This window comes from Neovison vison, chromosome 8 (assembly GCF_020171115.1).
Source record: "Neovison vison isolate M4711 chromosome 8, ASM_NN_V1, whole genome shotgun sequence".
In the NCBI taxonomy this organism is placed as follows: Eukaryota; Metazoa; Chordata; class Mammalia; order Carnivora; family Mustelidae; genus Neogale; species Neogale vison.
Genome location: NC_058098.1, coordinates 85,222,521 through 85,238,618, shown reverse-complemented (window position 1 = coordinate 85,238,618; position 16,098 = coordinate 85,222,521). Strand labels below are relative to the sequence as shown.

Genomic DNA, 16,098 nt, shown 5'->3' with positions numbered 1-16,098 from the left:
ATTGTAAACTAAGCATGTGGTAACACAGTCCACTAGTATGTGAGAACTTTGATGGTTGTGCATCGTCCATGTTTTATAGAGCTGGAAGCTTATATAATTTGAGAAATACTTCTTAAGAAAAAGAGTTTAGGGCGCCTGGGTGGCTCAGTGGGTTAAGCCGCTGCCTTCGGCTCAGGTCATGATATCAGGGTCCTGGGATCGAGTCCTGCATCGGGCTCTCTGCTCTGCAGGGAGCCTGCTTCCTCCTCTCCCTCTCTCTGCCTGCCTGTCTGCCTGCTTGTGATCTCTGTCTGTCAAATAAATAAATAAAATCTTTAAAAAAAAAAAAGGAAAAAGAAAAAGTTTAAAATTTCAAGTACAAAATTAGGTACTTGAAATTAAAATTTAGGGCTAATCAAAATTAGGGCTCCCTGATGAGCAGGGTGCCTGCCTCCCTCCACCACCTGCTCCCTCTGCTTGTGCTCTCTCTGACAAATAAGTAAAAAATCTTTTAAAAAATAGTAACTGAATTTGAACTAAGGTTTAGTGGAAGAGCATGTCAGTCCTGGAGGTGGCCTCTTGAAATGTCTTAATTTATAACCTAAGAGTATATTGGCCTCAGTTAGTCTCAACCAGGTTGAGATATCCTTTATTCATGCATGTATTGGCCTAGTCAGGTACAAGACATGAAAATGAAATTTAAAGCCAAGTAGCTTTTATTTTCTTGACTCATTTAGAATATGACCATTTCCCAGAGGCATGTGAACATACTTAGTTGTAAATATCCAACATTTAAATTAAATTCCAACACTAAAACTATCCAAAAGTTAAAAAGTAAATGAATTTATAGGATAATCAATTGGCAAGAAATATAGATACAAGATAAATTGTGCATCAAACCCTAAAGAGTCTTGCATCACACCCTAAAGATTCATGAGCTATGTCAAACTGAGGAGCATGGAGTTAAAGGGATATATTCTCTACTACATTTTGCTAAAGACTACATTCAGTTATATGAATAGCAAGGAGACTCACAAGTGTATCAGCAAGTAAATAGACTGTAAACAGAACAATTAAGGAACAAAAATCTTCATGGTACAGATATAATAACAACTTAAAAACTGTTGAGGCTTACTCTCTTCAAATTAATGACTCCAGTTCTTTATAACAATTAAAAAATAAAAAGGAGAAATCATAGAATCAAAGAAAAATGAGAGAGACAGAATGTGTGGGAGGAGGCAAGGTGGCAGAAGAGTAGGGGACCTTGTTTCATGTGGTCCCTTGAAGTTAACTGGATATCTGTCAAACCATTCTGAACACCCACAAATTCAGCCTGAAATGTACGAAAATGTATTTGGAACTCTACAAGTAGAAAAGCGATTGCTTTTTTGCAAGGTAGGAGGTGCAGAGTCATGAATCTGCAGTGAGATACCAAAAGATAAACAGAGTGAAGAAGGAGCCTCTATAAGCTGGCCACTGGAAAGTGGTATAACCCCAGAGCACCAAACTGGAACCCTTAGAAATCTGCTCCAGTAGGAGACATCTCTTTCTGAAAGGGGATGAAAAAGGCAGAATTCTAAGTGGGTCATTGTGGTCTCAGGATCCCAGGAGACACGGAACGAATGGGGGTGCCCAAACCAGTACAGTGCCCAAGTAGTGGAGCAAGGAAACTGGTTACAGTCAGTGAGCCAAGGAGGGGACTTGCCAGCTTAGGTCACTGTAAACCTTGAGCTGGGCTGGTTGGGTGACCAATTTCTGCCTAAGCACCCTAAAAAGGACTGGAATGCACGGGCCATTTAGCATTCCCCTGGAGGAGTGAAACAGCTGCACTCATGGCCTGGCAACAGCTCTCAGGGGAGTGGCAGCCCCTGGAAAGGACATTAGGGCCACACCCAGTGGGTGTTCGGAGCAACAGACCAGGATATGTGCATAAGTCTGCAACTGCAACTGGCAAACAAAGGACAGTGACACTTGGGAGTTGGGGAGGATTACAGTGGGCACGCATGGCAAGAGTCTGTGGAGTTTGGCATAAACAAAGGTGAAGACTCTCTCAGAAGGTTTAATGAAGATGGGGGGATCGCGATCTTTTGGCTCTGGGCCACTTATGAAAGAAATTGAGGAAGACACAAAGAAATGAAAAAAAAATTCCATGCTTATGGATTGGAAGAATAAACATTATGAAAATATCTATCCTGCCCAGAGCAATCTACACATTCAGTGCAATCCCTACCAAAATACCATCAACTTTTTTCACAGAGCTAGAACAAACAATCCTAAAATTTGAATGGAACCTGAAAAGACCCTGAATAGCCAAAGGAAAGTTGAAAAAGAGGGGGGAAAAGGCTATTGACATCACAATGCCTGACCTCAAGCTCTGTTACAAAGCAGTGATCATCAGGACAGTATGGTATTGGCACAAAAACAGAAACATAGGTCAGTGGAACAGAACAGAGAATCCAGAAATGGACCCTCAACTCTTTGGTCGGCTGATGTTCAACAAATCAGAAAAGAATATCCAATGATATCCATCTTGTCAATAAATAGTGTTGGGAAAATTGGAGAGCCACATGCAGAATAAGGAAACTGGACCAATTTCTTACACCATACACAAAAATAAAATCAAAATGGATGAAAGACCTCAATGTGAGACTCATAGGAATCTCATCAAAGTACTAGAGGAGACACAGGAAGCAAACACCTTGACCTTAGCCACAGCAACTTCTTGCAAAACACATCTCTCGAGGCAAGGGAAACAAAAACAAAACTGAACTACTAGGACTTCATCAAGATAAAAATCTTCAAAAACAAAAAATGAAAGATAAAAAGCTTCTGCATGGCAAAGGAAACAGTCAACAAAACTAAAAGGCAACCTATGAAATGGGAGAAGATATTTGCAAATGACATATCAGATAACTGGCTGGTATCCAAGATCTATAAAAAATTTATTACACTGAGCACCCAAAAAACAAATAATCCAGTCAGGAAATGGGCAGAAGACATGAACAGACATTTCTCTAAAGAAGACATACAAATGGCCAATACACATATGAAAAAATGCTCCACGTCACTTGTCATCAGGGAAATACAAATCAAAAACATAATGAGAAGGTTTGAAGTGGCGGGGGTGTGGGAGGTTGGGGTACCAGGTGGTGGGTATTATAGAGGGCACGGATTGCATGGAGCACTGGGTGTGGTGAAAAAATAATGAATACTGTTTTTCTGAGAATAAATAAATTGAAAACATTTAAAAACAAAAAAAACAAAAAAAACTATAATGAGATACCACCTTATGCCAGTTAGAATGGGTAAAATTAACAAGACCAGGAACAACAAATGTTGGCAAGGATGTGGAGAAAGGGGAACCCTCTTACATTGTTGGTGAGAATGCAAGCTGGTACAGCCACTCTGGAAAACAATTTGGAGGTTCCTTAGGAAGTTAATAGAGCTGTCCCATGACCCAGCAATTGCACTACTGGTTATTTAGCCCAAAGATACCGATGTAGTGAAAAGGTGCACCTGCATCCCAATGTTCATAGCAGCAATGTCCACAATAGCCAAACTGTGGAAGGAGCCAAGGTGTTCTTTAACAGATGAGTGGATAAAGAAGATGTGGTATATATACAATGGACTATTACTCAGCCATTAGTAAGGATGAATACCTACTATTTAATCGACATGAGTGGAACTGGAAGGGATTATGCTAAGTGAAATAACTCAATCACAGAAAGACAATTATCATAAAGTTTCATTCATATGTGAAACATAAGAAATTGGTCAGAGGATCATAAGGGAAGGGAGGGAAAACTGAATGGGAAGAAATCAGAGAGGGAGACAAACCATGACAGACTCTTGACTTTACAAAACAGAGGGTTGCCGTAGGGAAGGTGGGGGGGGGTAGGTGGTGATGGGCAGTGAGGAGGACACTTAATGTGAGGAGCACTAGGTATTATACACAACTATTGAATCACTGAACATTACACCAAAAACTAATGATGTACTGTATGTTGGCTAATTAAGTAAATAAAAAAAAAAAACTTCCGTTATTTCCTTCAAAATAAAAAAATAATAATAAAGAAGAAAGACAAAATGTTCCAGAAACAATTTGTGAGCCACAGATCTTACAGCCAACACTTACATCACTGCTAAAGATAAAGTCCTAGAGTTTGTAACTCACAAAGAAAACCATATTTGTATGGGCATGTTTCTTTCTCTTTGCTTTATATGAGTATATAAAAGTGCTTTATCATCTTAGATTAAGTCTTTGATATTCTTAAGCATTTGCTTTGACATAAGAACTTTAAGATCAACTTGTCAATTAAAACTTTTAAAGTGATTTAAATTGTAATTCCACTGGATTTTACAGATTATTTGTGGTCAGAATTGGTCTTTATCACATATAATCTTTTCAGCCATAAGCAGGTGTGTCTGTATTTTAATCAAGTGTTCACCTATGTTGGTCAGTAATGGTTGGTACTTTCTTCTCAACTTTATTGCATATCTTTTGCTTATTTTCAGTGAATAGTTACATACAAATTATGCCAGAGAACAGAAAATAGAAAAAAGGCACCTAACTTATTTTATAAGGCTAGCATAATCTTGGTAGCAGTCAGGACTTGTTAGCTGTTAAGCCCAAGTAAAGTAATTGACTTTTCTTAAGTAAGAATACAGATGTGAAAGTCTTAAATAAAATAAAAGCTAGTTGAATACAGTAGTATATGTTTGTTATTACAAATTTCTTCATTGAATAATAACGACCCATTGTGAAAGCATCATGACACTCTTAGATAAAAAGGAAAAAAAAACACATAATTATTTCAATTGGTGTACACTGAAATTGCTTCCAGTTTTTCATTGTTATAAGTAATGCTGTCATTGCCAATCTTTAGACATTCATTGTCACATCATTTCCTTAACATTTTCTATAAGTATATATAGGCAAATTTTAAATATTAATACATTGTTTAAGATGCATAATAAACAAACTTTTCCTGAGAACGTTCATATATTAAATATTACAGGCCTATAGACCAAGAAGCAAAATTGAGGTTATTATATAAGTACTTGTATGTAACCAAAAAAAAAAAAAAAAAAAACCAAACTTCCATTAATCTTTATTAACTAAATTAGAAATACAATAATTGAGTACTGTTGATAGTACGAGTTTACAAATGTAAGTAATGCAATTTTCTTTTGGTGGAATAACATTTCACTTAAATTAGGGCCAAAAGGCAGTCTATAATTGGCCCGTAGGCCATACTTTATGGACCCCTGCTCTATAAAGTCTTATATTCCCAGTAAATCTAAATGTCTGATTCTCCAAAACTGTAACCAGTAAATATTCCTTTTCATAATTTATGTTAATTCCAGTATAGTTAACAAACAGTGATATTTTAGTTTCGGGTACAACATTCAGCAATTCTGTTCATTACAGGTGCACATCCTGACAAGCGTACTTTTTTTTTTTTTAAATTAAATTTATTTATTTTCAGCATAACAGTATTCATTATTTTTGCACCACACCCAGTGCTCCATGTAATCCGTGCCCTCTATAATACCCACCACCTGGTACCCCCAACCTACCACCCCCCCCGCCACTTCAAACCCCTCAGATTGTTTTTCAGAGTCCGTAGTCTCTCATGATTCACCTCCCCTTCCAATTTCCCCCAACTCCCTTCTCCTCTCTAACTCCCCATGTCCTCCATGCTATTTGTTATGCTCCACAAATAAGTGAAACCATATGATAATTGACTCTCTCTGCTTGACTTATTTCACTCAGCATAATCTCAGTGCTGTCCATGTTGCTACAAAAGTTGGGTATTCATCCTTCCTGATGGAGGCATAATACTCCACATTTTCCTTATCCATTTGTCCGTTGAAGGGCATCTTGGTTCTTTCCATAGTTTGGCGACCATGATCATTGCTGCTATAAACATTGGGGTACAGATGGCCCTTCTTTTCACTACATCTGTATCTTTGGGGTAAATATCCAGGAGTGCAATTGAAGGGTCATAGGGAAGTTCTATTTTTAATTTCTTGAGGAATCTCCACACTGTTCTCCAAAGAGGCTGCACCAACCTGCATTCCCACCAACAGTGGAAGAGGGTTCCCCTTTCTCCACATACCCTCCAACACATGTTTCCTGTCTTGTTAATTTTGGCCATTCTAACTGGTGTAAGGTGATATCTCAGTGTGGTTTTAATTTGAATCTCCCTGAGAGCTAGTGATGATGAACATTTTTTCATGTGTCTGATAGCCATTTGTATGTCTTCATTGGAGAAGTCTCTGTTCATATCTTCTGCCAATTTTTTTAATATGATTGCCTGTTTTGTGTGTGTTGAGTTTGAGGAGTTCATTATAGATCCTGGATATCAACCTTTTGTCTGTACTGTCATTTGCAAATATCTTCTATTCCGTGGGTTGCCTCTTTGTTTTGTTGACTGTTTCCTTTCTGACAAGCATACTCTTAATCCCCTTCACCTATTTCACCCATCCCCACCATACGCCTCCACTCTAGTAACCATCAATTTGTGTTCTATATTTAAGAGTGTTTCTTGTTTTTTATCTTTTTTCTTTGCTCATTTTTGTTTTGTTTCTTAAATTCCACATATGAATGATATCATAAGATATTTATCTTTCTCTGATTTATTTCACTTACCATTATACTCTATAGCTCTATCCATGTCATTGTAAATGGCAAGATTTCATTATTTTTTTTATTAAAGGTTTTATTTACTAGAGAGCGAGTGAGACAGAGAGCTTGAGCGGGGGTGGAGGGTGGGGGGGAGAAGCATAGGGAAAGGGAGAAGCAGACTCGCCACTGAGCAGGAAGCCCAATGCAGGAGTCATGACCTGAACCAAAGGGGATCATGACTTGAGCATGACTTTGGGTAGTCTCACCAGGCATTTCTTCTTTCTATGGGGAAGGCAGAATGCTGCATTGAGCCAAGATCATGACCTGAGCCTAAGGAAGATGCTTAACCAACTGAGCCACCCAGGCTCCCCAAGATTTCATTATTTTCTTAATGACTGAATAATATTCTCTTGTGTGTATGTACCACATCTTCTATATCCATTCACCAATCAATGGATACTTAGGCTCTTTCTGTATCTTAGCTATTGTAAATAATGCTGCAGTAAACATAAGGTGCATGTAAAACCTTTGAGTTTGTGTTTTTTGCATTCTTTGGGTAAATAGTGGGACTGCTGGATTGTAGGGTAGTTCCATTTTTTATTTTTGAGGAACCTCCATACTGTTTTCCACAGTGGCTGAACTAGTTTGTGTTCCCTCCAGTAGTGCAATTGGATTCCTTTTTCTCCACATCCTCACCACACATGTTGTTTCTTGTGTTGTTGATTTTAGACATTCTGTCAGATGTGAGATTGCGGTTTGATTTGCATTTCTCTGGTGATCAATGGTGTTGAGCATCTTTTCATGTGTGTGGTTGGCCAGCTATATGTCTTCTTTGGAGAAATCCATGTTCATTTCTTCTGCCCCATTTTAAATCAAATTTTTTGTGGGTTTTGGTGTTGAGTTGTATAAGGTCTTTACGTATTTTTGATACTAATCTTTTATCAGATATGTGATTTGCAAATATCTTCTCCCATTCAGTAGGTTGTCTTTTAGTTTTGTTGATTGTTTCCTTTGCTGTGTAGAAGTTTTCATTTTCATGTAGTCCCAATGGTTTATTTTTGCTTTTGTTTTCCTGGCCTCAGAAGATATACCTAGAAAAATGTTGCTATGGCTGTCAAAAAAAGTACTGCCTCGGCTCTCTTCTAGGATTTTTATGGTTTCTGGTCTCACATTCATTTCTTCAATAGATTTTGAGTTTATGATTATGTGTGGTGTAAGAAGGTGGTCCAGTTTTGTTCTGTTACAGGTTGCTGTCCAGTTTTCCCAAAACCATTTGTTGAAGAAACTGTTTTTTTCCAAATGCATATTCTTGCCTCCTTTGTTGGAGATTAATTAACCAAGAATACCAATAAACATGGGTTTGTTTCTGGGCTCTTTATTCTACTCCATGGATCTATGTATCTGTTTTTGTGCCAGTACCATACTTTTTTGATTCCAGCTTTGTTGAAATCTGGGATTGTGATACCTCCAGCTTTGTTCTTCTTTTCAAGATTGCGTTGGCTTTTCAGGGTGTTTCATATGGTTCCATACTGATTTTAGGATTTTTCTAGTTCTGTGAAAGATGCTGTTGGTATTTTAAAAAGGATTGCAATAAATCTGTACATTGCTTTGGGTAGTATGGACATTTTAACAATATTGATTCTTTTCCTCCATGAGCATAAAATATCTTTCTATTTGTTTGTGTCATCTTCAGTTTCTTTTATCCATGTTTTATACTAAGGGTATTACCTCCTTGGTTAAATTTATTCCTCGGTATTTTGTTCTTCTTACTGCAGTTGTAAATGGAATATTATTCTTAATTTCTCCTTCTGACACTACGTTTTAGTGTATAGAAAAGCATCAGATTTCTGTATATTGATTTTATATCCTGTGACTTCACTGAATTCATTTATGATTCCTAGTAGCTTTTCTTCGTAGAGTCCTTAGGGTTTTCTCTATATAGTATCATGTCATCTGCAAATAGTCCAGGTTTTACTTCTTCCAATTTGGATGCCTTTTATTCCTTTTCCTTGTCTGACTGCTGTGGCTCATACTTCCAGTACTGTGTTGAATAAAAGTGGTGACAATGGATATCCTGATCTTAGGAGAAAAGCCTTTACAATTTCACCAGTGAATATGATGTTAGCTGTGGGGTTTTTTTATATATGGCCTTTGTTATGTTGCAGTGTGTTCCCCTAAACTTACTTTCCTGAGAGTTTTTTATCATGAATGGATGTTATACTTTGTCAGACCCTTTTTCTGCATCTATTGATCTTTTTTTTTTTTTAAGATTATATTTATTTATTTGTCAGGAAGAGAGCACAAACAGGAGAAGTGGCAGGCAGAGGAGGCAGAGGGAGAAGCAGGCTCCCTTGCTGAGCAAGGAGCCCGACATGGGCCTCAAACCCAGGATGCTGGGATCATGACCTGAGCCAAAGGTAGATGCTCAACGGACTGAGCAACCCAGATGTCCTAATCATATGATTTTTATCTTTTCTCTTAATGTGATGTATCATGTTGATTGATATTTAAATATTGAACCACCCTTGAAACCTAAGAGTAAATTCCACTTGATTGAGGTGAACGATTTTTTAATGTATTGTCGGATTGTTTTGGTGATATTTTGTTGAGTATTTTTACATCTATGTTCACCAGAGATACTGGCCTGTGATTTTCTTTTTTTGTAGTGTCTTTATATGGCTTTAGTATCAGGGTAATAGCAATCTCATAAGTGAAATTTTTATTTTAAATTATTTGTTTATTTATTTGACGGAGACACAGCAAGAGAGGGAACACAAGCAGGAGGAGTGGGAGAGGGAGAAACAAGCTTCCCACCAAGCAGGGAGCCTGCTGTGGGGCTCGATCCTGGTACCCTAGGATAATGACCTGAGCCGAAGGGAGATAGACGCTTAATGACTGAGACACCCAGGGGCCCCTCATAAGTGAATCTGGAAGCTTTCCTTAGTCTTCTGTTTTTGGAATAGTTTGAGAGAATATGTATTAATTCTTCTTCAAATGTTTGGTAGAATTTACCTGTAAGGCTATCTGGTCCTGGACTTTTGTTTCAAGGGAGTTTTTGTTTGTTTGTTTTTATTTTAAAGATTTTTTATTTATTTATTTGAGAAAGAGAGAGATCATAAGTAGGCAGAGAGGCAGGCAGAGAAAGAGAAGGAAGCAAGCTCCCTGCTAAACAGAGAGCCCGATGTGGGGCTCAATCCCAGGACCCTGGGATCATGACCCAAGCAAAAGGCAGAGGCTTAACCCACTGAGCCACCTAGGTGCCCCTTTTGGGAGTTTTTTGATTATAGATTCTATTTTCATTGCTGGTGATTGGTTGACTCAAATTTTCTGTTTGTTCCTGCATGACCTTGGGAAGATTATATGTTTCTAAGAACTTATCCATTTCTTCTAGATTGTCCAATTTGTTGGCATAAAATTTTTCATCATGTTTTCTTATAATTCTATTCTTTGGTGTTGGTTGTTATTATCTCCTCTTTTACTTATGATTTTGTTTATTTGAGCTCTCTCTTTTCTGAGTCTGGGTAAAAGCTTATCAATTTTGTTGTTCTTTTCAAAGAACTAGCTCCTGGTTTCATTGACCTGTTAACCTGTTTTTTTAGTTTCTGTTTCATTTATTTCCACTCTAATCTATATTATTTCCTTTTGCTGTTTGGGGCTTTGTTTCTTCTTTTCCTAGCTCCATTAAGTATAAGTTTAGGTTGTTTATTTGAGATTTTTCTTGCTTCTTGAGTTAGACCTGTATTGCTATAAACTTCCCTCTTAGAAGAGCTTTTGCTTCATCTCAAAGGTTTTGGAATTTTATTTTCTTTTTCATTTGTCTCCATGTAATTTTTTATATCACCTTTGATATTTTGGTTGACCCACTCATTGCTTAATAGCATATTATTTAATCTCCATGTATTTGTGTTCTTGGTAAGTTTTTTTCCTTGTGTCTGATTTCTAGTTTCATAACATTGTGATCAGGAAAAAAATGTATAATATGTGTTCAGTCTTTTTGAATTTGTTGAAATTTTTGTGGCCTAACCTTGTGATCTGTTCTGGACAGTAATCTGTGTGCACTTGAAACAAGTGTATTCTACTATTTTAAGAATGAATGTTCTGAATAGATCTGCTCCAGATCCATTGGTTAGATCCATCTTGTCCAGTGTGTCATTTAAAACCACTGTTTCCTTGTTGACTTTCTGTGTGGAGGATCTATGCACTGATGTAAATGGGATGTTAAAGTTGTATCACTATCGATTATTTCCTTTATGTTTATTAGCTGCTTTATGTATTTAGGTGCTGCCGCGGTGGGTTTTAAATATTTACAATGATTATACCTTCTTTTTGGATTATTCCCTTTATGATTATACAGTGTCCCTTTTCCTTTATTAAAGCCATTGATTTAAGGCCCATTTTGTGGGGTGCCTGGGTGGCTCAGTGGGTTAAGCCTCTGTGTTAGGCTCAGGTCATGATCCCAGGGTCCTGGGATTGAGCCCCGCATTGGGCTGTCTGCTCAGCAGGGAGCCTGCTTCCCTCTCTCTCTCTGCCTGCCTCTCTGCCTGCTTGTGTTCTCTGTTGAATAAATAAATAAAATCTTTATTTTTAAAAAAGCCCATTTTTTTTCCAGCATAAGTATTGCTATCTTGGCTTTTTTTTCACATCCATTTGCATGGTAAGTGCTTTTCCATCCCTGCAATTTCAATCTGCATGTGTCTCTGGTCTGAAATGAGTCCCTTCTAGGCAGCATATAAATGGGCCTTGCTTTTTTATCCATTCCATCACCCTGTCTTTTGATTGGAGCATTTTGTCCATTTACATTTAAAGTAATTATTGATACTTTTTGTCATTTTATTACTTGTTTTATGGCTATTTTTGTAGTTCTTCTCTGTTCCTTTGTTCTCTTGCTCTTTTCTCTCATGGTTTGCTTGCTTTCTTAGCTATATACTTGGATTCCTTTGTCTTTATTTTCCGCATATCTTATTGCTAGTTTTTGATTTGTGGTTACCATTATGTTTATATTTAACATCTTTTGTATATCTGTGTTTAGTTGATGGTTGCTTAAGTTTGAACCCATTTTAAAAGGACTACATTTTTACTTTTTCCATCCCTATTTTATGTATATGGTGCCCTACTTTACATCCTTTTATTCTGAGGCCCTTGGTTGATTTTTATAGATTTTTAAATTTTAATGCCTTGTTGCTATCTACTTTTCTTTCTCTTGCTTATGGTTTTTCCTTTCTACTCAGAGTCCCCTTTAACATTTCTTATAGGGCTGGTTTAGGATGATGAATTCCTTTAATTTTTGTTTGGAAATTCTGTTTCTACTTCTGTTATGAGTGATTGCTATGCTGGATGGAGTATTCTTGGCTGCAGGATTTTTTTGTTCAGCACTTTGAATATATCATGCCACTTCCTTCTAACCTACAAGTTTCTGCTGAAGAATCACTGATAGTCTTATATGATTTCCCCTGTATGTAACTGCTTTCTCTTGCTGCTTTTAAAATTCTTTATTTATTTTATTTTATTTTTGCCATTATAATTACTATGTGTCTTGATGTGGACTCTTTGGGTTAAGTTTTGGGGGAAATCTCTGTGCCTCCTGAATCTAGATTTCTGTTTTCTTCCCCAGATTTGGGGAGTGTCCAGCTATTATTTCTTCAAATAAATTTTCAACCCCCTTTCTCTGTCTTCTCCTCTGGGATTCCTATAATGTAAATGTTGTTATGTTTGATGAGGTTGTTGACTTCCATTTTTCTGTTTTCATTTTTCATTAGTTTTTCCCCTCTCTCTCCAGTCAGCTTGATTGCTTTCAATTATTCTCTCCTGCAGGTTCCTGATCTGTTCTTCCAGTTCCACTAGTCTGCATCTAGTGTATTTTTTTATTTCAGTTATTGAATTCTTCATCTCTCATTGGTTCTTTTTTGTTTCCTCTCTTTTTTGAAGGTATCATTGAGTTCTACTTTTCTCAGTCTATTGAAGTCTAGTGAGTGTATCTTTATGACCATTACTTTAAATTCTCTATCAAGTATATTACTTATCTCCATTTCATTTAGCTCTCACTGTGATTCTGTCTTGTTCTTGTGTCTGATGTTGGGGTCTGTTTCTCTCTCCTCTCCACATCTGCATTGTCCCTCCTTCCTGGGGACAGTCCTGTGGGTCCATTTGGTTCCTGACAGCATCTCCACCTTTCCTGCCCTCTTTAATGTGACTTCTCTGCATTTACCTGTAGACAGTCTGGTCTGCCAGTCTTTGGATCATTTCCTGGGTTACTTACACTGATGGGGGTGTTACCTAGTTGTAGTCACAGGATGAGGTGAGCTTATGATCCTCCTATTCTGCCATCTTCCCTGAAGTCTCTGCAACCAGTGAATATTCTGAACTTTTAAAAATTTAAACAATTTGAAATCACACTTTCTCAATTGCATTTATTTGAATATTAATAAAGTGAAATATCTCTCTTGAGTATAGGCCATTTGTATTTCTTCATTGTAAACTGGTTGTTTGTATTCTTTCTCCATTTTTTTAGAGATTTATTTATTTATTCTAGAGAGAGAGGGAGAAGGAAAGAGAGACCTTAAGCAGACTCCCTAATGAGCAGAGAGCCCAATGTGGGGCTCGATCTCACAACACTGAGATCATGACCTCAGTTGAAATCAAGAGTCAGACACTTAACTGACTGAGCCACCTAGGTGCCCCTTTTTCCATTTTTATCGCACTAGTATTCCCACAATTTTTTGCACACCAAAAATAGTTCAAAATAGTTTTTAGTGGCTATATGTACTTTAGTATATTTTACACTGCTTTCTCCCACACATCCAGTCCAAGACTCCATCCATATACAAAGATATACCATTGCCTAGCAGAACTGTTTTTTTAATCTTCTGTACATATATGCACCATATACTAATTCTGTCTCTTTTTCACTATTTTTCCTCTTATTTGTCCTTCAAGACCCAGATCAAGGAGCAGTTCCTTCTCTTTAGCTCCAGAGCAAATATCTGTGCAAATATCTGTTATAAAACCCATCACACATGATGTAATTAACTGTTGTTCACAATGGTCTGTCTCCCCACTGGACTGACAGCTTCCTGAGACATGGAACTATAATTGACCCCTATATCCCAGAACAATGCCTAACACTTAGTAGGCGCTGATTATTTGTTGACTGTAAGAGTTCAAGATTAGTAATATGAATAATGTTAACAAAATAGCATGTGCCAGATACATAAATATCAGAGACAAATTTGTATAGTTGTATTTCTTGCAAAATGCTTATCATAATATGATATATAACTTAATTTTGAAGAAGTCATCTTGGACATTAAAATCTCACCAAAGAACATAGCAATAAATGTTTTTATTTCCTGACAAAACTGAGTATGTCAAACCTTTGGTTTAAAAACTTGTCTTTTTCCCTGAAGAATTAAAATAACTTACTTAAGTAATGTTATTAGGTATTGTTATAATCTACGATTTAAGAAATTTTGCTTATATTAGCAAAGAAAACAGAGAATTAAAACACAAAAAATTATTCATCAGCCATGTCTGTTTTGTAATCGGAACAGTAAGCTCTTTTGTTCAGAATCTTCTTTGTAACCTGACCAACATTCATTTGGATTAATCTTTTATTTTGCTTTATTTCCAAAGGATATCCATTACTTTGCACTAGATAAGGGTGAATTGGCACTAGCTGAAGTGGCAAGAAAAAGAGCTAATGACATTGATGCAGAATCAATAACCTCTGGAGTTGGTAAGAATTAATGCTGGTTTTTTAAAATGCTTTTTGTTTCAATCAATACTTACTCAGTATCATTTTATATTTATGTTTGTAAGGCATAGTTGATTAATTTTAATTGCTTTCTTTGTTAAAAAAAAGTGACTTTTAAAAAAGAATTAAGCCTGGGTAAATAGTACAATATGGATATGTAAGTGGGAACTGTGTTGATATAAAATTAATAATCACCGATTAATCAACATTTAGCAAAAAAAAAAAAAAAAAAGAAAGAAAGAAAGAAAAGAAAAAAGGGATGCCTGGGTGGCTCAGTTGGTTAAGCAGCTGCCTTCAGCTCAGGTCATGATCCCAGCGTCCTGGGAGCGAGTCCCACATCGGGCTCCTTGCTCTGCAGGGAGCCTGCTTCTCCCTCTGACTCTGCCTGCCACTCTGTCTGCCTGTGCTTGCTCTCTCACCCTCTCTCTCCCTGACAAATAAATAAATAAAATCTTAAAAAAAAAAATCAACATTTAGCAAAAAGTCAAAAAGGCACTGTTTTCATAAGACTTTTGGGGAAGTATTTATCATAAGTGCAGTTATTAATGTTAGCTAACACATAAATTTATATAGTTATTTATACACATAGACATGTCATATCTCAAAAGAATTCTGTTCTATATCAAAGTATTAACATGGAATTTTAGGTTTGATGGGTGACTTGTTTTCTTTTAGAAGCTACTAGTCATTTTACAGTGTCGTCTTTCAAAGAAGACCAATCAGAAACCTAAATTTAATCTAAAGGTCCACTCAAAACTTTACAATATATAAAAATGATAAGTTTTACAAACTATTACAATAGCAACATGAGCTTCCTTTTTCTAAACTTAGCTTGTCTAGTGTGACTAAATCTGGAATTACTGCTCTCTGGACTTTCCAATTCCTATTCTTCCTGGTATTTACTATTTCTAGATTAGGCAAAGGATCCTCAGAAGTGTAATCTAATTCACTTCTTTGTGGAACTCCTAAGAAATGAAGTTTTAATAAATTTCCACTTTGTAAGTTTGCCTCAAATTATTATAACAAGCCTCTCTATTGATTGATCATCTTTGTTTTTACAATGCTGTTGGCATCCAAAAGGAGCAGTTGTCAGCTTCTCTTTAACAATGGAGGTTTTGCATTTCAAAACTATTTAAAGTTACTAAGGGTGAAAAGGAAGATGAATAAATTATCACACAATTTCAGAAAAATTAAGAAACTCCACTATTCACCAGTATACTTTCTGTGCCCTGTGAATGGTTTGATTGGATTACTATAGCCAGCTGATAGTTCCTAGCCAAAGAGCCTTTTTGAACCCTGCCTCATTTCTGACAAATATCTTTCTTCATTGAAACCCTGTTCCTCCCCACTTTTCAGCCTTTTTTTCAGGCCTTACCCTTTGACCTTGATTACTTTCCCTTAACAAAGATACCATTCAGTCACAACAGTAACTATCAAGAGGTGAACATTCAGATGGATGTTATACTCCACTTTTATTCTAGAAAACTGGGGAGACTCCCATTCAAAATTAGAAAAGGAATTAGGAAAGAATCTCTAGTTTCTTAACGGTAGTTTCTGTCTAGTTCTTCCATATAGCCCACATCATGCTGGGGAAAGCTAGTTTTCTCTCAAGTTCCTTCAATTTAGTTCAACTCTATTCTCTCAAACATTTCTGAAAGCAGTTGAGTTTTTGGCTTTCAAAAGTGTTCTTTGATGCAAGCAAGAAGATATATTGTGTAAAATAACAAGAGTATTCAAG

General features: G+C 36.7%; 1 protein-coding gene across 4 annotated transcripts in view; it reads left to right on the top strand.

Moving 5' to 3' along the window:
- The window catches only part of LOC122916524 (WD repeat containing planar cell polarity effector), a 455,082-nt gene that overhangs the window by 320,835 nt on the left and 118,149 nt on the right, over window positions 1-16,098 (top strand). For all 4 annotated transcript variants that reach the window (XM_044264070.1, XM_044264072.1, XM_044264073.1 and 1 more), the window contains exon 14: window positions 14,240-14,342. In XM_044264070.1, the coding sequence (XP_044120005.1) occupies window positions 14,240-14,342 (103 nt within the window). The remainder of the gene's footprint in view (window positions 1-14,239; window positions 14,343-16,098) is intronic.